Source organism: Eublepharis macularius, chromosome 13 (assembly GCF_028583425.1).
Source record: "Eublepharis macularius isolate TG4126 chromosome 13, MPM_Emac_v1.0, whole genome shotgun sequence".
Taxonomy (NCBI): Eukaryota; Metazoa; Chordata; class Lepidosauria; order Squamata; family Eublepharidae; genus Eublepharis; species Eublepharis macularius.
In genome coordinates, this window is record NC_072802.1 from 74,353,085 (window position 1) to 74,374,560 (window position 21,476).

Genomic DNA, 21,476 nt, shown 5'->3' on the forward strand with positions numbered 1-21,476 from the left:
ACCACTCTATACATGGGCCAAGTTGGAGCGCAGCATTTTATTGTCATTTTATAGTTGCCATCTGAGGAGAATGTTTTATTGTATAACGTATTTTAATGTATTATTTATATAATGTTAAGTGTTTAAACAGTATTGTATGTAAATGAAAATGTTGTGTTCCGCCTTGAGCCTGCCTGGCAGGGAAGGTAGACTTAAAAGTTAATAAATAAATAAATAAATAAAACAGGTCCAGAATGTGGCTGTGTGTCCTTATGTGCACCCCGTATAGGGCACATATTACTCCTATCTTGCAGCAGCTACACTGGTTCCCCGTGGAGTTCTGGATCAGATTCAAGGTTTTGGTTTTGACCTACAAAGCCCTTAGTGGACTGCGACCAGCATACCTGGACTGGGACCAGCATATTCAAATCCATATTCCTCAGGACTGCCTCTTGCCATATGTACCCCAGAGAGCACTTAGATCAGCAAATAAACATCTACTGGTGGTCCCTGGCCCCAGAGAGGCTCGATTGGCCTTGACCTGAGCCAGGGCCTTCTTGGTCCTGGCTCCAGCCTGGTAGAACTCTCTTGTCTGTAGATACTCGGGCCCTCCGACATCTTGTATCCTTTTGGCAGGCCTGTAAGACTGAGATGTTCCACCAGATGGGCATATGGCTGAGGCCGGTCTCGTATTCATCTTGGTGAGCCTCCCTACTAGTCTCGTCAGGGGGGCTGTCTAGTCACCTCTGCCTCTCACATGAGTCATAACGTGAACTAACGATTCCCTCCCCTTCCCCCCACGGTGCACTATGGGCAGGGATGGGTTGTATTTTATGTCCATTATGATGTGGTTTTATTGTGATTTTAAAATGTATTTATACTTTGTTGTAACCCGCTCTGAGCCTGCTTGCAGGGAGGGTGGGCTAGAAGCCTAACAAATGCATCAGTAAATATAAATAAATAGCTGAGAATGCCTTACCTCAGTGGGTGCATTGATAATGGAAACGTTGTACCCATATTGAAAGGTCCCTCCAATGCCAGCGGCACACATGGCTAGAAAGAGAGTCCAAGTGGGGAGCTACAGAGAGAAACAAGGCAGCTCAGCAATCGGGACAGCAGGGTCCATCTCCTGGATTATCCTTTTCAAGGGAGGGGCAAAACAGCCCCACACATGCACTTTAAGTAAGCCCCCTCCCATCTTCACAAAGCAAGTTCCGAATGCAAGACAACGTGGAAGCTCTTTGGGCTTGGGGGCTTGGATAGCCGGCACAGTGTGACTTCCCAGTGGCAAGTGAGAGCAGAGAGATCCCTTGCCTCATGCCTGCAGTTTTGCCTGTGGAGTCCTTTGCATCACGGCCTTCGTGAGGCACAGGCAATGAGAGCGCCAGAGAAGGTGCCCGTCTGTCGTCCCAGGACAAGCAGGGCATTTGCCTGTCTTTCGGGAGAAAGCTGGCTGGGGAGGATCTTCCTTGTGTTTTGGGGCGCACACGTGTTGTGTTACGACCCAGCAGCTTCCCCTGTGCCATGAAGCCCTGGGAGTGTTTCTGCTGCCTGGTTTTATGGGTGGGCAGAATTAGACCACAGCTCACCAGTAAGCCACTGGCCAGTTTCTAAGAGTCCCCCAAGTACCAACCAGTTACTGGGGGGCTCCAGAGACTAGGATGGATCTTGGCCTGATCCGGGAAGGAAGCTTCTTATCTTCCTAAGCATGGGTGCGGGTTGATGGTTCCCGACCCAGATTAGTTATGTATCAATTGTTAAGAAATCCTGGCCAGATCACCCTTATTTATTATCATTTATTTATTTGATTTGATTTTATACCCCGCCCTCCCCACAAATGGGTTCAGGGCAGGTAACAACATGAGCCCATTTGTGGGGAGGGTGGGGTATAAATCGAATAAAATAATAAATAAATAAAATCACAAATACATAAAATCAACAATAATTTTTTAAAAAATCATTAAAATAGTCCAGGAACAAGCTATTTAGACAAATATTGGGAGTCTGTATACGGGCATAGCAGATGGCTGAGGGCAGCCCCAGAAGATGTGGTGGTATTAGATGGAAGAAGAAGGACACCCGCTGGCACTCAGCCAAAGGCCCGGTGGAACATCTCCGTTTTACAGGCCCTGCGGAACTGTAACAGGTCCCACAGGGCCCGGATCTCCAGTGGGAGAGCGTTCCACCAGGCCGGGGCCAGGGCAGAAAAGGCCCTGGCCTTGGTTGAGGCCAGATGGATGTCCTTTGGGCCGGGGACCACCAGGAGTTGCTTGTCTGCAGAGCGCAACACCCTGCAGGGGACATAATGCAAGAGACGGTCCCGCAGGTATGCAGGTCCCAGTCCATGAAGGGCTTTAAACACCAAGGTTAACACCTTGAACCGGATCCGGAACTCCACTGGGAGCCAGTGCAGCTGGCACAGCACAGGATGAATGTGCACTCAGATTGGAGTTCCAGTAAGGACGCGTGCCGCTGCGTTCTGGACCAGCTGTAACTTCCGGGTCAGGCCCAAGGGCAGCCCAGCGTAGAGTGAGTTGCAGTAGTCTAGCCTGGAGGTGACCGTTGCATGGATTACTGTGGCCAGGTCCCAGGGCAAAAGATAGGGCACCAGTTGCCTGGCCTGTTGAAGATGAAAAAAGGCAGACCTGGCAACGGTCGTGACCTGGGCCTCCATTGAAAGTGTGGCATCCAATGTCACACCCAGGCTCCTCACCATCGGCAAAGGTTTCAATTGTACCCTGTCAAGGGCTGGGAGCCAGGTCCCCAGCTCGATTGCCCCACGACCCAGACACAGAACCTCCGTCTTCAGGGAATTCAATTTCAGGTGACTCTGATGTAACCATACTGTCACAGCAGGGCCGGATCGAGGGGGGCAGGGGGGGTAGTCTGCCCCCTGCGTCCCCAGGGAGGGGGCACTGGGAGCAGCTGCCAGCTGCCAGAGGGCGCAGGCAGCCTCGCAGCCCCCCCCCCGCGCTGCCTTTCGCCTGCCCCACAGGACAGGGGGCGGCTGGCAACAGGCAGCATGGGGGCTGCGGGGCCGCCCACGCCACACTGACTTTTGCCTGCCCTGCAGGGAAGGGGGTGCGTGGCAAGCCGGCTGCCCCCTGTCCCGCGGGACAGGCAAATGGCGCAGGCGGCCTCGCAGCCCCCCGCGCTGCTTTTGCCTGCCCTGCAGGGCAGGGGGTGTTCGGCAAACCGGCCGCCCCCTGTCCTGCGGGGCAGGTGAAAGCAGTGCGGAGGGCTGGGAAGCCGCCTGCGCCATTCGCCGGGAGGCGAATGGCGCGGGCGGCTTCCCAGCCCCGCACGCTGCCTCTGTTCTGCCCTGCGTGATGACGTCACCTAAGTGATGTCATCATGCAGCACAGGGAGCGCATGCACGCTGCGCGCACACGCGAGGTCGCCAGCCTAGGGTTGCCCCGAGCATGGGCAACCCTAGATCCGGCACTGCATCACAGCCTCAAGAGCCTTGGCCAAGAAATCCAGAGCGAGATCAGACTGGCCATCCATCAGCAGATAGAGCTGAGTGTCATCCGCATACTGGTGACAACCCAGTCCAAAGCAGCGGGCTAACTGGGCGAGGGGGTGCATATAGATGTTAAATAGCATTGGGGAAAGAATCGCCCCGAGGGACGCTGCATACCAAATAATGGCGAGCGGACATCTGTTCCCCAAGTGCCACCCTCTGTCCCCGATTGCGAAGGAAGGAGTTACAGGGCTACAGGGCATCGCTGTCTGCTACAGAAGGGTGTTTGACTAATGTGAGATTTGTCTGCTTGAGCATTTCAGCCCGAGACCTAGGCCTGGCTTTAAAACTCTTAAAGGGCCATCATTCCATTTTCAAGGGTTGAAAAATCAGCCTCACGGCCAGGGGAAACCGGCTTGAAGGGAAAGGGCTATATAGGCCCTGACACTTGCCACCCCCAGAGACTGCATGCAGCAGCCAGGCTCTGTCACAATTGGCCTTCGTTGCTGCCATTCTGCTTGATCCAGGTGCCCAAGTTGGCACATGCCACATATCAAAACCTTGGAATGCAGCACCATGCAAATGCCGGCCTGCATATCCCGCCCTTGCAGCAGCTCTTCACGAAGAAGACAGACTGGCCCCTTCGCCTGAAAAACAATCCCTTGCATGCGACTGCAGGGATTGGTTAAGCACAAAGAATCACACCGATTGCAGGCACTGGACCACCTTACCCTGAAGGATATCCAGTACATTTGGAAGGATGTCGAGAGTTCAAAGGGGGAGGCCACCATCTCCCCATGTACTCCCCTCTTGTCCTTAGCAGACAAAGTTTGCTCTGAGTAGATGCAGAACAGACTCAGGCCTGACTCTGCCTCCCTTCCATCGAGCAAAAGGGCCATTTGTGCAGGCAACCGTTTTGCCCACAGGGCATGGCCTACATCTCAGGTGACAAAGCCATGATTGCTGGTGAGAGCTCGTGATTTCTGCCTTGTGATGGTGGTACAGAGAATATTCGGGGAACTAATACTCATCCGGGGTGAACTCACAGAGACACGCAAGATCCCGGCTGTTTATGGCGCTGCATTCTGAACCCCTGAAATGCCAACACACAGACTCAGCCCATCTCAGGGGTAAACAGGGCTTGGAGGAGCATAAGTTTTCAAGGTCATAAACAGTTCCCATTTTGTCAGTTATATGAACATGATGGAAACATAGAAAACAGGGTTATGAATTAACACTCAAATCATCAAGCCTAGCCCTTGTGCCAGCCCCCAGAACGACTGAGCTCCCAACATTTATCTTGGTCAAAACTGGAGCTAAGCTAAAGTGGGGGAGGGATTCATCGCAAGAAACCACCAGGGCAACAAAGGGTGAGATTCTTGGGGTCCCATGGCTGGCTCTACCCCAAAATTCATCCTGCAGCTATGGAGAATGGCTTCTTTTTGTCTATCCAGAATGTCGTTTCTGTCTTTTTAGGACTCAGTGACTGAGTCCTAATGCAAAAATCTTGAATGAGAAACAACAATTCTTGGCACCAGTTGGCATTGTGTAAAAAAGTGCTCACTGACTAGAGTGTAAAAATTAAGCTGCCTCACAACAAACAGAAAACTGAACCATGATTTTCAAAGTACATTTGGAACAAATGTTCTCTTACATACACACATTTTATATTGAACATCCCAAAATTTATGTAGGAATGTAAATAAACTATTGACTGATTCTGTTTTTTAATACCCAGAATAATTTATGAAGGAGAAATCCCCCTTGAAAACGTTGCATCCCCGCTTGCTCTGATGGCCGCCCCGCGTCTTCAATCACAGCTTCTGCCGGCTTCGTCTGCAAGTAACTCATCCAACGTTCACGTAGCAAGATAATTAAGAACAAGCAAGGACTGCTAGTCCGGGGTGGGGGGCGGGGGGGGGAGGGACTCTTCCGCCTCCTCCAAGGAGCTTCCCGCTTGACTTCCACCAGGGAAGGCAGGCAGTTTTGGGAAACCTAAGGAGACTTATCTGGTCTTGCCATGCACAATTCAGCTGTCTGATTATAGCAGTCACCCTGAATTTATGGAGGATGGGAGCATTTTTTAAATAAATGTATAAAATATTTTGTAAAGTTCAAGGGAAAAATGGTTTCAGGGCTTTAAAAAAACCTTCTTGAGCTGTGCAGCAGAAGCTTATGCATACTTACAATGAAGAGTCCAGTAGCACCTTTAAGACTAACCAACTTTACTGTAGCATAAGCTTTTGAGAATCACAGTTCTCTTCGTCAGATGCATGGAGGGCAAGAAGAAACTGGTCAGATATGTAGGTGGAGAGGGGAGGGCGGAGTAGATGCAATCTACTCACTATAAGGTTCCACTGAACTCCATCAGTTACTGCTGACTAAACACACAAGAGGGCCGTGCTGTTGGATCCACTGGGACTGCACAGGACCCATCTGTGTCGCCGGCCCTCTCCCCCTTGCTTCTTACCTTTCTGGGGGGGTGTCCAGTGCCTTTCAGCAGTGGCTGGCACTCCATCGTCAGCACCAGGCTGGTTGCCTTCCTTGCAAAGGGGATTGAGCTACAGCAGAAGACCGAGAGATGCTTTGCAGCGATGGAAATTACTGCAGGTTCTTCCCGTTCCTTCTGGCAACCTCAGAGCCTCTCCCTCTAGTACCAGCAGAGAGTCCCAGCCAGCTGCAAGGCGCCACAGCCTCCTAGGAAGTCACAGCATTTGGGGAGCTCCTTCTCACAAAGAGCTTTCTGTTGGTGGTTCACATCTAAGGGGTGACTAATAGGCATTCCCTGAGCAACCAAAACAAATGAAGCGTGAAGAGACGCATAAAGGAAAAGCTCTTTATAGGAAGTTATTCTCCAAATACTGCGTGTACACACACACACAAACGCACACACACACAATCTGGACGGCTGGGGAAAGAGGAGACAATTACCTTGTGACTTGCCCTCTTCCCTCCCTTGGCCCCTGAGCCTCTGACAGGGTGCTTACAGCATTCCATGGATTGTGAAGTTAAAGAGTGGAGCTAATGAAATCCCCAAGTGTGAAAGCAGCAGATATACTTGCCGTCTGATCTAGGCTGTTCCACCCAGGGGCCAAGCCAAGCACCAATCACAGAGACTGAGCACCTCATCTGACTCCAGTGCGGCATGTTGGTCAGAAGGACTGTGCTGGAACGAAACCATAAACTCCAGCCTTGGAGGAGGGCTAAGAATTGCTACTGGGCAAACTTTCAACTTTAAGAAGTGCGAGAACTGGGGACAATTTGGAATTACGTCCGTCTCCTTTGTGTTACTCAACAACTTTTAACACAGGAAAAGAGAACACAGTTCAGGGCTCTTCAAACTAGAGATGTGAAATTTCTGAAATTTTTGAAGCCATGGACAGGTTTTTTTAAATTAATGTGTATGAAATACTTTCCTATCTAACCTAAACATGGCACATATAACACCCATCCTCCGTCAGCTGTACTGGTTACCAATTAAGTACTGGGTCCAGTTCAAGGTTCCGGTGTTGATCTACAAAGCCCTATGCGGACTGGGCCCAGCATACCTTTGGGACCGTCTCTCCCCATATGTTCCCCGGAGGTCGCTTCGATCAGCCAATAAGCACTTGCTGATTGTCCTTGGCCCCAGGGAGGTCCGCCTGGCCTCTACCAGAGCCAGGGCCTTTTTGGCCCTGACTCCGACCTGGTGGAACTCTCTGCCTGAGGAAACTAGGGCCCGGCAGGATTTGTTATCTCTCTGCTGGGCCTGCAAGACGGAGATGTTCCGCCAGGCATTTGGTGGGGGCTGGGCTGTCCTCTCGCCGGCCATACCACTGAAGACCTTCCACCACCCATGCAGGAGCTCCTAAGTGTGGCGCAGGGCAGGATGTGAGAGCCAAGCCCTGCGTCTAAAATGCCGTATTTTAATATTTATATCAGCCAATTGAGAAATTTTATTGTATATGGAATAGTGTTTTAATGTTTATTTATGTTTTTATTGTTTTTAAACTGCTTGTTACAAATTGTATGCTGTTACACTGCCCTGAGCCTGTCTGACGGGGAGGTCGGTCTAGAAATGCAATAAATAAACAAACTTCTTTTAGAGATTGAACAGCATATATGTATCATTTATAGGAGAAAGATTCAAGTTCAGGAGCACCTTGAAAACCAAGAGAGACTTCCGGAGTATAAACTCTTGAGAACCAAGCTCCCTTTGTCCAATAAAAAGGTGCTCAACCCTTGACAGCTCAAGGCCCTGAAAACCTAGCAGGCCTCTTAAGGTGCTGCTACTGGACTTAAATGTTGCTCTTCTACTGCAGACCAGCACCGCTGACCACCAGAAACCATCATTCATAACTTAGCATTCAAAATTGTACTATGTGGCACATTTATGGAATGTAAAAGAATAATTCTCTTCCTTTTCTATTAGAAAAATTGCAAGCGTTCCTAACACTTAAGAATTGCAAACTGCTGCACCCTATACTACCATAGAGCATGTATCATTAATTTTTGCCATTTGAGAGGTAGGAAAAAATAAATATAGACGGTGGAAAACAAACTGTGAAATAAACACAAGAAGGTGTATTATTTGAACACAAATCCTCTCATAGGGTCACGGCAGGTAGGATTTCGAGCTGGCACACTTCATGCCAGGGGATGAGAGAGCCGGACAGGCTGTTAAATGTGCCCGACAAACTGGCTGATCCATCAATCCAACCTGCCGTCAGCGTGGCTCGTCTTGCTCTCCTGAGAGTCTGAAAAGACAAACTACGGCCCTGCGACCCACCCAGTGGAGCTGAGCTCCGAGCCAAACTACACGCGGGGCCCGGGACGCGGAGGGCTCCCGCAACTTGGCCTGGGAAGCGTAGCCCGGCAGTAGGGGCCGCAGCTGCCGCCGGGCCAGACTCCTTCCCCGCTCCGCGAGCAAAGGCGGCGCCGTGGGCAGACCCAGACCCAGCAGCTCCGGGCGCGGCTCTTTCCGCAGGCCCCTTGCCTCCCCTCCTCCCGGCCGCGCGGCTGCTCTGCACACGCCCGCCCCGCTTGGGGCTTCCGCCGGGCGCGGGGCCGGGGCACGCCGCAGGGGCCAGCTTCGGGCTCTGAGGGGAGCCCCGCAAGCCACCTTGGACTCCTGGGCCGCGGCAGGGGCTGGGGGCGGCCGGGCGCTGCGTTGCTACTCCGGGGCACGGCCCCGCCCCGGCTCTCCTCGGCGGGCCCTCGAGACCCGCCTTCGCCTCCCAGCCGCCCCTGCGGAGCTCTAGCACCCCCCCCCCCCGTCCATGGTCACGTCCGCCGGTGGCGGGGGAGGCGCATTCTGGTAAGAAACGGAAGAGGCGTGACCGGAAGCCGACGCCGCTCTTGGACCGCTGAACTACGACTCCCGGCGTGCCGCGGGCGGGCCCTTCTCGCGCGGTCCCCCCTCCCTCCCCTCCTCACGGCCGGCGCTCCGCCGCCTCCCCGCGCGCAAGGCCGGAGGGCAGGAGGGCGCGCGCCGGGCGGGCGGTAGCGATGGCGGCGCTGGACCGGGGCCTGGCGACGGGCTGCTCCCTGCGGCCGGGGGCGGCGGGCCGGGGCCCGGAGGCGGCGCTGTGGCCGGCGGCGGGGCCTTTGCTGTCCCGCGGGGGCGGCCCCCGGTAAGTCCCTGCGGCCGGGAATGGCGGGGGGGGGGCGGGGCGGCCTCCCTCCCTCCCTCCGTCCTCACCGGGCTCCGTCTGCTCCCTCCCTCTCTCCCAGCGCGTCGCCCTGCGGCCGGAAGAGGCCCCCGACGGAGCAGGCGCCCGAGGGGTGAGTGTCGCCGGCGGGGGGCGCGGCGGGGCCGGGCGGGGGTGCCCCGGGCGCGGCGGGGCCGCCTTCCTTCCTCCCCCGGGAGGCTCCGGCGGGGCGCTGCGGGCTGCCAGCCGCCTCTCCTCCCTCCCTGCCTCCCTCCCTCCGCAGCTGCCCGGCGAGCAAGAGGCGACCGCGCGGCTCCTGGATGCTGGACGGGGGCGGCCCGGGCCCGAGCGGCCCCCTCTGCGCGGCGCCCGGAGCGCCCGACGGCCCCTGCGAGGCCATGGAGCAGGCGGCGGCGGCGGCGGCGGGGGAGCAGCAGTGCGAGGCCGCCCGCAGGAAGCTGCGGGAGATCGAGGCCAGGTGAGCTGCGCGGCGCGCCTCCTGCGGGGGCAGCTCTCCTGCGCGCGGCCCGTTCGCCCCGTCGACCCCTGGCCGGCCTCTGTGCCGAGGCTGCCGGTGGCGGCGGCAGCGGTGGAGACGATCCCGTCGGGTGCGGGCGGCAGAAAGGTGGAAGGGAGCGCACCTCCGCCCCGGAGAGAAGCCCTTGCCCGCCAGACCCGAGGGCCGAGGCCGTGAAGGGCTTGGGACGGGAGAGTCGGGCCTTTGGGTGGGGTCTGGCGGCTGATGGAGCGGCTGCAGAAGGGGGGGGGGTGTCCTGTAGGTGCCCCCCCCCCGCCGCAGCGGGGGGGGGGCAGCTGCGGCCCCTACTGCCGGGCTACGCTTCCTACAGTAACTGAGCAGCAGCCTCCTGCACCGAGGGGAGGCTTTGAGCTGATTTCAAGGGAAGACGAATGCAGATGCCTCACAGGGGTCTTGTCTCAGTGTTACTATGGGGTGGATGGAGGTGGCTTGGCCAGCCAGGTCAAGGTAAGAGGCCGACTTCTGAGCTATACTGAGTTTGAAGCATTCAGTTGCTTCGCTAGCAGCAATCCACTATAACCCCTGCCCTCTAAACTGAGACTGTGAGGGTCAGTTGAGCCCTTGTCCTCAAAGACTGCAAGAAAATATTAGTCCCCTGATGTTTGCCTGCATTTGCATGACTGCTGCTTCCTCCCAGACATCATCTTTAGAAGTTGCCCGACGTTCTCAGACTCTGCTACTAGACCCCTCTGAGGGAGAGGGTGGTTGTGATGTTTATGCAGCCGCCCTGCTGTCACACCCGTTTTCTTTCTGCTCTTGCAGAATAACCGATGAAGATGAAGATGAAGATGTGCTCGTGGAAGAGACTGCTGGAACCCTGCCCACCCTTGTCCTGTCCGACACCCTTAAAACAGGGCTGAAGAGGGATTACAGTGGAGATCTGACAAAGAAAATAATCGAGTCCATGTAAGCTTCGTTGACCCCCCCCCCCCCCGCCCGCCCCATCAGCAAGGACTTGCTGGCAAGGCGGAGTCTGTCTTTGCTGTTTAGGAAGGGGGCTGAGGAGTGAACATGTGGAGGCAGAACAGCACCCCTGATTCTGAATTAAAGCAGTGCTTGATGTGTCTTGCCTGAAGCGTTACCGGTAGAGGTGCTGTGGCGTGTCAGAATTAGCTGCACCTGGAGAGGGAGTATGCATATGGTTTGAGGCAATGGGGATGAGGGGATGAAGACTTCCGACTGGCTTGTCAAGGGGTAGAATCAAAATAGGGGAGGAGCTGCCTTTCCAGTAAACATGGGGAGGGGGGAGGCCCCTGAAGCTCCAGCACTTGCAGTGGCCCTGATGAAGCCACAGGTCCTCTCCACAGCTGAACGTTTTGATTCCAGTGCTCCTTTCCACCCAGGAGTCGTCCCTCCATGGAGCTGGTTCTCTGGAAGCCTCTTCCTGAATTCTTCACCAAAAAAGCCAAGTCTGTTTCTGTTAAAAACTACAAGCCAGTGGCAGGAAGGTGCCCTGCCGAACCAGCAACCCCCGACGCTGCCTTCTGCCTGCAGACAGGACAGTTCTCTGGGCTGCAGGAAACAGAGATGCCTTCAGATTTCTACAGTGCTGTGGAACCTACTGAGTGCACAGAAGAGGAGATGGAATTGTAGAAGCTGGGGCAAAGCCAGATGGTAGCTTGCTGGCCTTTTTTCACTCTTTGGATGTGCGGGTATTAGATGGTAGAGGAGGAGTGTCTGCGTGTATGGTGTTTTTTCCCCCCCCAGGGTGATGGTTAGAAGTATGAGATGGCTTCACGCCTAGGAAACGGAAAAGGGCAGTTCATAATTCAAGGAAAGAAGCTTGTTTTTACCGAGAGAGCCAGAAATGATTTTTTTTTCCTGGCTGATTTCTAATTTGTAGAGTAAAATTCAGGAAATAGCCATGGTCCAGGCTATCTTTTGTGCCTGGTGACCCATGAACATTGCTCAGTGTTGAGTCCCAGAGGTTTACCAAGGGAGATGACATCGTGAAATTAAGTTGCCTGTGGACAGGTGGCTTATGTGTAGACAAGTCTCGCCGCCCTTGAGCCCTGTGGCTGGGCCTAGTGCCCGAGTGCCACTTTGAGGAACAGCTGTGACCATTCAAGCGTGGTTAGCAAGGTGCTTGATAGACTGAAGCTTATTTTTGATCCACAGAACTGCGGCTTGTTTTCCTCTAGAGGGCTGAGATTTCATTGAAGATCCACTTGTGAGTATACTCAGTAGGATTTTGATAAGTAAACATAAAATATGAATTATTTCAAAAATAACTTTCCAAGTGCAGTTTCAGTCTACCACCTCCATGAACATCTTGCACATGCAGAAGGGGCAGGTTTTAGCTATACTTCCCCAGACATGGTGGCCGATTTAAAACCATCCCCACTGAAACATCTAAAGCAACTGATTTGTTTTAATTTCCACTTGAGGTGTTTGATTCATGGTTACTGTTGTCAAGCTGCTTAAGGCACTATTACAGATGCCAAATCTGTCACTGAGAAATACTTTTGTCTGGATCAGGAGTCTGATTCAAAGTTTCTGAGGGGGCAGGAAGCCACAGAGAAGACTTTACCAAATGCTAGCCAACTGGACCGTGGTAATAGAGAGGCAGCCCCTTGGCTCACTTCCCTGAGTGAGATAGTATCTGTCCTTTTACTGTTCTGATTCATTTACCTTTGTGTCCCATTTGCTGAGTTTAATTCTACCATCAACATACACAAAGGAGCCTCCATAGCTAATATGCAAACAGTGTTTCTACTTTGATATTAAACACTTTGTATAAATCTGAAATGATTTTTCATGTAGCATTTACAGGTTAGATCTTCATTTTGATCTATGCACAGCTAGTCTGCTTTGAAATTGTTTTTTCTGCTGGTCTCTTTCTCATCCCCGTCAGCTAAAGCAGCTTTCAACTCATGCCTGAACTGACAGAGTCCTGGCATACCTCAGGGGTGGAGCAAGTTGTTCCCTGTGGGAAAGGGCGTTCTGTCCCCACTGCTGAAACATCATAAAGTATTTGGCTGAGGTATCTGAAAACAAGCGAAAGAGAGCGGCTAGCTTCAGAGAGTTGAGATGAAAATTCGTTCTCTCCTGGAGGAGCACTGGGACGTTGATATCCATGGCTGGTGTGTTGAGAGGGCCTCTTTGTAGAGGACACTAAAACCCAGTTTCTTAACAAGCAAGAATAGAGACTTAGTGGCCCTGTCCCACATCCTCTTAACAATTCTAAACTATTCCAATCGGGGACTGCCTTGCTGAAGAGTAGTTCACAGACCCACAGAACACTGATAAGGGCAGAAAGTGCTTCTGCTTCCTGCCAAATCTAATCTTCCCTATTTATGCCACTACACAGCTGCAGTCACCTGGCTGGCTTGACAGTCCAGTCAGCAACTATGTAAATGAATGCAGAAGAAATGTTTTACTTTTGTGTATTTTATATGCCTGTCTAAAACTTGTTAGAATGGATTGAATTATTGAGTAATTTTCTAATTTGGTTCTCTAACAGGAGGCCGACTCAAGTCCACGAGTTCTTTTCTGTGTATCATGCAAGGATGGGGCGTGGGGTGGGGAGTCATAGGAATATTTTTTTGCTCTGAACTTAAGACACATTTGGTTCTGGTCTCTCTTGTGTTGGACCAAATCGTAACTTGTACATCCTCATTCTCAATACACTTTTTTAATGTTTCTAGAGTGCAGTGTGTTGGACTTCTTGTGGGGTAAAAAGCAAACGGAAGAAACAAAAAATTAGTTTGCCACTGAAAGTGCTGCTGTGGCCTACTCATCAACATGCCTTAACTCTTTCCTGTTCTGCCCCGTATTCAAGCCCTGCCACAGTCCACGACAGCTAGAGGAGCTCCATTGGTTTCAGTGAAGTTTTTGCCTTACAAGATTTTTCAGAAGCACATGTGATGGTTTATTACCGAGGCCAAAAAGGACGTTTTGTGAAAGAAATACAGCTAGTCAACTGAAAAATTTGCCCTTGTTGCTGACCCTACTGTGTCTGGCTAATGGAAGCAGTTTCCCATGTTTTATGTCCAGATGACAGGTGTGCCAGGGCCCAAGCATAACTATTCAGTGCATGTGGAACCTTAGACACTGACAAGATTTTCAAGGTGAAATCAGAGCTCCCTTCTTCAGACTATCTAAAGCTTCCATCCTGAAAAACTTGTTGGTCTCTAAGGTGCCACTTGACTCCTGCTGTTCCGCTGCAGACCAGCACAGCTACCCACCCAAAACTGTTACGTTTGATTAGTGCTGGTGACAAAGCATCTATCTACTTTGCTTAGTACTAATACCAACATAAGATACATTGACAAAGACTGTGGCTGGCCTGGTACAACCTCTGCTGCCACACCTTGGCTTTGGCTTTCGAATCCCTCCGCAGATCACTTTACAAGACCCTTATACACCACCACTCACTATAAACCTCCTCGGAGGTTTGGTGGCTTTCCAGTCAGTTAAGGGCTGCCAACAGTAACCTTCAGATGGTCTGAGAATAGTACCACTGCCTAAATTGCTGACCATCAGAGACAGCTTTGAATTGTATAGGATAAGACATTGCTTACAGTGGACATTATCTGATGTAATGATAGAGGGACAAAGAGTAGGTTTGTAGATGTCTAATTCAGGTACTTATTTTGTCTCTTTAAGATACGTAGAAACTGTTAAGAAATATTGTTTATAAACACTGCACTCCTATGTTGCAGGAGTGCTGGACTAAGAGCAGAGGGTTGAGGGCTTCCGAGTCCCTACTCGCCCTGAAACTTGCTGCATGCCCTTGGGCTGCTTATTCTCCCAGCTTAAGGTGCCTTGCTATGAAGATAAAACATAGGAATTCCTTTCTGCCACCCACGGGAGGCATTGTGGTGCTTTCCCAGCTGGCAACCGCCAATTCCTGGCTCTTGCCACCTTCTCTCCTTATCTGTACTAGGCCAGATTTTATTTGTAGGGCAACAACTATTACTGAGAGTTCCTCCTGTACGGCCATTTGGCAAACCTTGCTTCAGGCTGCCTCGCTTCCCCAAAATTGAAATACATAAATCCATCCTAATACTCATATTGGCTCCATATTGGATTTTTGCTCAGTTAAAAACACATCCTAATAGTATATAACAGCTCACAAAGAAGAAATTATACTGTGTTGGAAAAAGTACTTTAACCCACTTCATCACCTTTTATTTACAGAACCTAAATAAAATTACAAACACTTTTGAATCCCCCCATGAGAAGCATCTCACCCCACACACACTGTAAAAGGAAAGGGTTAAAAGGGTCACTTGGCATTGCATTTAATGGCAGAGACTTAAACACCTACAGCAGAAAAACAAGCTTTCAGAAAAATGCCTTGAGTAGAATCTACTATTTACATAAATGAAGAGCCCTCAGAGAATGATACCTTCCTACTTCTGATCCAGCCTTAATTTTTTTTTTAAAACACAGGAAGGATTCCTCTAAGCCCTGCTTAAACACAAAAATGGCGGGTACAAAAGGAACCAATACTTTAAAAGTTCTGCCAAAACACTTTCAAGAGGAATGTCCCTGAAAAGCAACCTTGCATTTTTGGCTGGAGAGGGGCCCGCAGGCACTCACACACTGATGAGTTGAGGAAAGAGTTCGTTGGCAAAGGCCTCGTCCCAGGCATAGTCTGTGCCCAGGGGAGAGGACAGGTCACTGAAAGGGGAGGGAGAGCCTTCATAGCCTGAATCGCTGGCTGCGTCCATCAGGGGGGGCTTGTGGCCTGAAGAGAGCAGGCGTGAGATGCCCAGCTCAGGTGACAGAACGTCTGCTGGCTCCTCCTTCACAGACAAGGGGGCTTCCAGGAGGCCCCGTCCTACGGCCTCGACTCTCCCTAGCATCTGGGCCTGGCCAATTTCCTCCGAGGCAATCTCCAAGACGAAGGGCTTGGTGTACTCGTGGTCAAAACGGATCAGTTCATTAATGGCTTCCAGCCTGGGCGGTGAGGGCCCCAGAGGGGCGCAAGGAGAGGCCGGTAGGGGATCCGCTTCTCCTCCCTGCGGCTGCAGCTGCTCTTGCTGCAGGGCCTCCCAGCAGGCCAGCTCAGGCCCCGCATAACGCAGAAACAGGTCTGGGTCCAGGCCGTCCAGAATGCCCAGGAGCAGATCAGACTGCAAGAGAAAAACGCCCGCTAGAGGGACTGCAGCCAGCCAGCCAGCCGCCCGTCCAGGCCTCCCTGCCGGCGGGAGCCCTGGCCCAGCCCCACCCCGGCCTGGCTCACCTCGGCGGCGAGAGCGCCAGCGCCGCCGTCAGGATCCAGGCGGAGGCAGCCCAGAGGGGCGACTGCTGGGCCTGTCCCTGCTGCAGAGGAACACGTAGTCTAAGTGCTGCAGACTCAGCGGACCCGGTCGCCGGCCCCAGGCCAAGCCCCGACGCCTCTTCCTCCATCTCCAACTCCTCCTCCTCCTCGGCGGCCGTGTCTCCGCCGCCTCCTCCGGCCGCCGCCGCCACCGGGGGCTCTGCCACCGCCTCCACCTGCGAGAGAGAGACCGAGGGAGGGAGCGCCGGCCAGGTAAGTGGGAGGGGCCGCCGCCTCCACCTGCGCGGGGGGGGGGGGGCGAGGGAGCGGAAGGGGCCGCCCTCCGTCCCGCCCCACCGGCTCACCTTCAGCGCCGCCGCCTCCGTGGCGGGGAGGCCGAGGCGCAGACGCAGCTCCCGGTTCTCGGCGGCCAGGCTGAGTGTCCGCCCCCGCAGCGCCTGGTTCTCGGCCAGCAGCCGCTGGTTCTGCCGGGGGGGGGGAGAGGGAGAGAGAAGCCGCGTGAAGGGAAGGAAGGAGAGCGAGGGGAGCCAGCCGCCCGCTCGCCCGCCCGCCCCGCCGCGCACCTCGGCCTCCAGCTCCACGGCCTGCCGCTCCAGCTCGCCCATGCGCGCCTTCTTCCTGTCCCGCGCGCTCTGCGCCGCCACGCGGTTCTTCAGCTTCCTAAGGGGGGGAGGGAGGGAAGGGTCAGGGCCCGCGGGCCGGGCGGGCAGGGAGGCAGGGAAGGGGCTCACCGCTCACCCGCCCGCGCCCCCTCCGCCGCCCCCGCACGGCCGGCCCGGGCTCACCGGCGCAGCGCCTTCTCCTCGGCGCTGAGGTGGGCCAGGCGCTGCCTCTTGCGGGGCGGCGGCGGGGGCGGAGACGCAGATGCCGCGCTCGACCCGGGGGCCGCCGCGGGGAGGAGGAGCAGCCGGGGCTGCGGGGCGGCCGCGTGGCCCGGCAAAGGCGCCATGCCGACCGCCGCCTCCGTCCTGCCGCCTCCAAGGTCGCTGCACGGACTGCGGCAGCGCCCGCTGTCCTGCGCATATCTAATATCGTGGCTGGCCGCCATTGGCCACCGTGCAGTGACGCACCTCTCCGCCGGCACCGTGATTGGACAGGGCGCGGGAGGAGACGAGGCCGGCGCTCGCGGTTGCGTCAGGCGCAGGGGCGAGATCCAGACTACGCCTGCGCGAGATGGACCCCTCCCCGCCCAGCGCCACGTTGGCCGCCCCGCCCTTTCCCGCGCGCAGCCGCAGTCCCGGGCAGCCTCCGCGGGGCACGCCCCCTCCCCCCCCCCCGGGCTGGCTCCGGCGCCTGCCCGCCCGCCCCGGGCGCAGTGCGCGGAAGCCCCTGCCCGGCGAGGGGTTCTCCCGTCCGGCCAAGCCCGCCTTGCAGCCCCCGGCCGAGGCGCCCCTCCCTCGGGCCCTTCCAGGCGCGCCCTCCCCAGGGGCCTGCCCTTCCCACGCCCCCCCGGGCCCCTCGCCCCCCCCAGGGACTGCCGCGCCCGAGCCTCTCGGCGGGGGGGCCTTTGGGGGCTGCCCCTGAAGGGCGCGGGGAGGGGGGCTGGCGGAGCCCCCCCCCCGCTGGGCTGCAAGCGCCGCCCCCTGCCGGCTGTCCGCCCCCTCCCGTCCCCGGTCGCCTTGCGGGAGCGGCGCTCTGTGCGGCAGCCCCAGCGGACGGAACCGAGGCCGCGGGCGTGCAGCTGCGCCCGGGGAGCGGTGAGGGTCGCCCCGGCGGCAGCCCCCGCGGGGCGCCTGCCACTCTGCTCGGGGCCGGCCGTTCCCCCGCCCGGTGTGGCTCCGGCAGGCCCGCCCAGCCCAGCCCAGCCCGCTTCCAGGCGCGCGGCCGTGGTGGGGTGCCCGGCCCGGCTCAGCGCCTCTGGCTGCTGGGGGCCGCGTGCGAGGCGCGCAGGGGCCGCACCGGGTGGCAGAGGTTTGCAGCCCCGCTTCCTCCCGGCTCCTCGGTCTTCTTTTTCCGTTGCTGCTGTCCAGTGAAGCCTGGCCAGAGTCCCGGGGCTGGGGGCTGCCTGTTTGCTGCTGGGGGGACGCGGCTTGTGCCACACCTGCCCCTCCCGACCTCCCCCCTCCCCCGATATCCCTATTGGAGGGGCGGGGAGGTCAGGGCTGAAGTGGTCAGTTCGAGAGCGGCCACCCGCTGGCGCTCCTCCTTTGCGTTGCTCTCTCTCGGTTGGGGTGGCCGTCTTAAGGGTGGGGCTTGTGGTGGGCTTTGTGTTTTGCTGCCAGCCAGCCCATAGCCAGGAGGAAGGGTGGGCTTTTCCTTGAGTCTGGCCCCCCATGGCATGGGCCCAGGCACCTGAGCTGCCGCATGGGCACCCTTCCCCAGTGGCCTAAGAGACTGTTTGCTAGGACTGTTGTCTTGGTGCCCCCATGTCTGCTGTTCCCCTGCCCAGCAGATGGCAAGTCAGTAATAGGACGGGGGGGGGGGGCACATCAGCCTCTGGAGTGTGCGGATTCTGGGGTCCTGGCCACTTATGTCACAGGCCTCGGTTGGGGCTGTCCTGTCCCTGGGTCTTTCCTCCCTGTCCCCTGGTGCTTCACTTGGGGGGGGGCATAGGGTCAAGAGGCTTGGGCACATCCACGTGCTGTGGCTGACTGCACCCAGGTGTGCCACTCATACTGGTGGCACTGGGCATCGTGTGGATCGGTGGGCGTTGCTGGGGTTTCCTTGGGCTTCTGTGCACACATTGTACCCCCACCCCATCTCCACAGAATGTCCACAGGGAGCCAACCTGTAGCACCACGGCAGCTCTCAGGGTTGGGCTGCCAGCCAGGGCAGCTGTAGAGCAGGGCTTGAGAACAACAGACACAAGGCCAGGAGACAGGCTTCTTGGCCTTCTAGGGTAAGTCAGAGCCAAGGTTCTGCCACCGGCCAAAGGCGGGAAGCGGCTGTGGGGGGAAACCTCCTCTCTTTCCTTCTGCAGCCTGGGGTCTGACTCTGGCTTCTGAGAGATGGGTGGGGCCACTGTCTGGACTGGGCAGTAAGGCTCTGCTGGAGTGAGGTTGCTGTCCAGGCTCACCCTTACAGCACATCCGATTCTTCCTTTACAGTGAAGAGTCAGGCTCTTCCGTTCGTGTGCCCAGTGATACTGCCCAGCCCTGAGCAGAGGTGAGGTTTTGCCTGTAGTTCTCTGGGCCCAAGAGCAAGCTTAGTGGTGGAGAGGCAGGTAGGAGGTCAGTGCTGAAGCACCGAACAGCTCTGCCTGTTCCCGTTTCTACCCAGCACACGGCTGTTTGTGGAACCGTGCTGTCTCCTCTTCCCTGCCAACACAACAGCACCAGGGCTGTGGGGGTGGCTTTGCTGGTTGCTTACATTCCCAGCAACAGCTGTGCAATTCTGTCTTTTCCTGGCAGTGGTGCAGACGTGCCTGTACTTTGCTGAGAAGTCATCTCCTACGGGGCAAGCTGTGTGGTTGTGCACTTAGACAGAAGAATCAGACCCTGCCAGTCAGAGCTGATGCCATGGAGGAAGAGAGCCTGCCAGGTGCTAGCAGAGGGCCCAGTTCCAGGCCCCTGTCGGCACTTGAGTCACATGACCATAAGAAATTGCCTTGCTGGATAAAAAGGCTACCCCTGACCTTACATTTTAGGTAGAAGTTACAAAAAAGAAACAAACAGCAGACTTTATGCATTTTATGGCCCTTTTATTCATACTTCCTGCATAAATTTTCTTTCAGGATGAGATCCAAAGCACCATATGGCTCAGCACTCTGGTTCTAACACTGGACAGCCAAAGCCCCCTGGGAGGTCCACAGGCAAAGAAAGAAGGCCAGGCTGGCCTCCTGTTGTTTGTCCCCAGCATCTGGTGCCAGGGTTATGGGATGCACACCTGTGTGCGGAGTGTACCAGGGGTTGTAAGGACCAGGAGCTGGCTCTCGGGGACTCGCTCTTCATGTGTGACACCGAAGGCCCGTCTCCAGCAGAGCAACCCTATTCACGTCTGTGCAGTGGGGCTTACTCCTAGGAAAGTGGTTGCATGGTAGGACATGCCTGTGCCGTATGCTTTTAAAAACTGGGTGGATTTATTTTAAAAGCATATAGTCTGCTTTTCTGATATTAATATCCAGGGTGGCAGACTACCTGTGAACACGTGCAGAATGCCTTCCTTATTGAACAACTACAACCAGTGCTAACCTCAGCAGAAGTGCGGTTTCTGTCTAGGTAGCCAAGCTTTATTGCGAGGCCCTCCAGTGGTGACTCAAGTACATGAATGAAAAGGGTGCCTTTTACCAGCTTCGTCTAGTTAGCCAGTTACGACCTTTCCAAGGCAGGGAAGATCCAACCACTGTGGAACATGCTCTGGTTACATCTAGATTAGATTACTGCAATGTGCTCTACGTGGGGTTGCCCTTGAAAAGTATTTGGGAATTCCAGTTGATGCAGAATGCTGTAGCCAGGATGTTGAGTGGAGTGGGTCGGAGGGAACAGCTCTCTCCAGTCCCGGCTCCTGATCTGCTAGGCACACTTCAAGGTCCTGGGGCTGATCGTTAAAACCCCGTGGTTTGCGACCAACATACCTGAAGGACTGCCTACTCCCTTATGAACACACCAGATGGCTGCAGTCCTCTGTGGAGGGCTTGCTTCTCGTGCTCCTCCTTTCTGAGATTAGACAGGAGACACCGGGGAGAAGGCCTTTTCTTAGACCAACTGAACTCTGTGAACAGTTTTGCGAGCCAGACTCCTATAAGCTATATTACCGTGATCTGATGTGGCTGTGACCATATTATGGATCTCCACGGCCAGATGAAGCTTTAGAAGGAACAGCTGTGGCCAGCATATCGGCCACTGCCATGGCAGAGACGTGAGCCTCCAACTGCAGCAGCACCCCTAAGCCACAAACGGGCCCCTTCAGGGGATTGTTCAGTATGCGCCCAGGTATGCTTTTGCCAGAGAGGGGGGAAGGGCCCCCGAGTTCCACAGCCTCCCCAAATGACTGCTGCAATCTAATAAACTGTGAAGCGGTGTGTGTGGAAAAGACTCTGCAAAAGTCACTGGACAGTTGGGAGACAGGGGAAGCACTGGGCCTTGGCTCAGCAAGGGGATGTCGTGTGGGGCCTTGCTTTCGAAAGGGATGGGCGTGTAGGGCAGCCAGTGGGCATCAGTGGCTCCTCCGCCATGATTCTGTGTGAAGCAGCAAACTCCGGGCCGTGCTCGAGACTTCCCCCAGGTTCTCCCCACTGGAACTGGGCATAGGCGCCTCTGGTGCCTTTCTACTGTGCCTTTCTTGACGGTCTTCGCTGCCCTGCTCTGCATGGCTAGTGTCTATGCCAGAGACACCCAGTGCCCTATGCTGTCTCTTACTCCTGTGTGATTAGAGAACTGCTCCTGAGGCTAAGTAGGATTGGTTCTGGTCTGGCCTCTCCCTGCTATTGCTGGGCCCCCTGGCTGCTGGGAATTGAACCCACGGCCCCTGTTAGTCGCATGGGGGCTATTGCGGTCATTTGGTGTGGCAGTTGGCACGCCCAGCCTTCCACCCCTACCGGCACTTGCGTTCCAGATGCCTCTGATCAGGCATGATTTGGCTACAGGCGTGCACTTGAGAAGCCCTGGGCATCGAGTTTTTCTGTATCAATTCCTCTAACTCCTAGCAAGAGGAACACCCCAAATAATGTTTTAGGTTCGTGACCAGGTATGTAAA

General features: G+C 55.2%; 3 protein-coding genes across 4 annotated transcripts in view; 1 reads left to right on the plus strand and 2 right to left on the minus strand.

Moving 5' to 3' along the window:
- LOC129341426 (solute carrier family 2, facilitated glucose transporter member 11-like) overlaps nt 1–6,014 on the minus strand; it is a 28,351-nt gene extending 22,337 nt beyond the window's left edge. The window contains exons 1-2 of the mRNA XM_054996618.1: nt 5,913–6,014; nt 959–1,057 (exon numbers count right to left, since the gene is read on the minus strand). Coding sequence (XP_054852593.1) covers nt 959–1,057; nt 5,913–5,960 — 147 coding nt within the window. The 5' untranslated portion in view covers nt 5,961–6,014. The remainder of the gene's footprint in view (nt 1–958; nt 1,058–5,912) is intronic.
- Nucleotides 6,015–8,805: 2,791 nt separating this feature from the next.
- On the plus strand, nt 8,806–13,258 carry CCDC117 (coiled-coil domain containing 117). The gene is made up of 5 exons (XM_054996945.1): nt 8,806–9,054; nt 9,155–9,205; nt 9,356–9,550; nt 10,373–10,516; nt 10,954–13,258. Exons 1-5 carry the CDS (start codon nt 8,930–8,932, stop codon nt 11,201–11,203), a joined length of 765 nt encoding a protein of 254 aa, XP_054852920.1. The 5' UTR covers nt 8,806–8,929; the 3' UTR covers nt 11,204–13,258.
- Nucleotides 13,259–15,344: 2,086 nt separating this feature from the next.
- On the minus strand, nt 15,345–16,922 carry XBP1 (X-box binding protein 1). 2 transcript variants are annotated; one of them, XM_054997057.1, is made up of 5 exons: nt 16,628–16,922; nt 16,406–16,502; nt 16,187–16,306; nt 15,804–16,057; nt 15,345–15,693 (listed from the first exon to the last, which is right to left on the minus strand). In XM_054997057.1, exons 1-5 carry the CDS (start codon nt 16,888–16,890, stop codon nt 15,495–15,497), a joined length of 933 nt encoding a protein of 310 aa, XP_054853032.1. In that variant the 5' UTR covers nt 16,891–16,922; the 3' UTR covers nt 15,345–15,494. The 2 variants fall into 2 exon arrangements, with proteins under 2 accessions (XP_054853032.1, XP_054853031.1); XM_054997056.1 differs by having other exon boundaries at nt 15,804–16,306.
- Nucleotides 16,923–21,476: the final 4,554 nt, after the last annotated feature.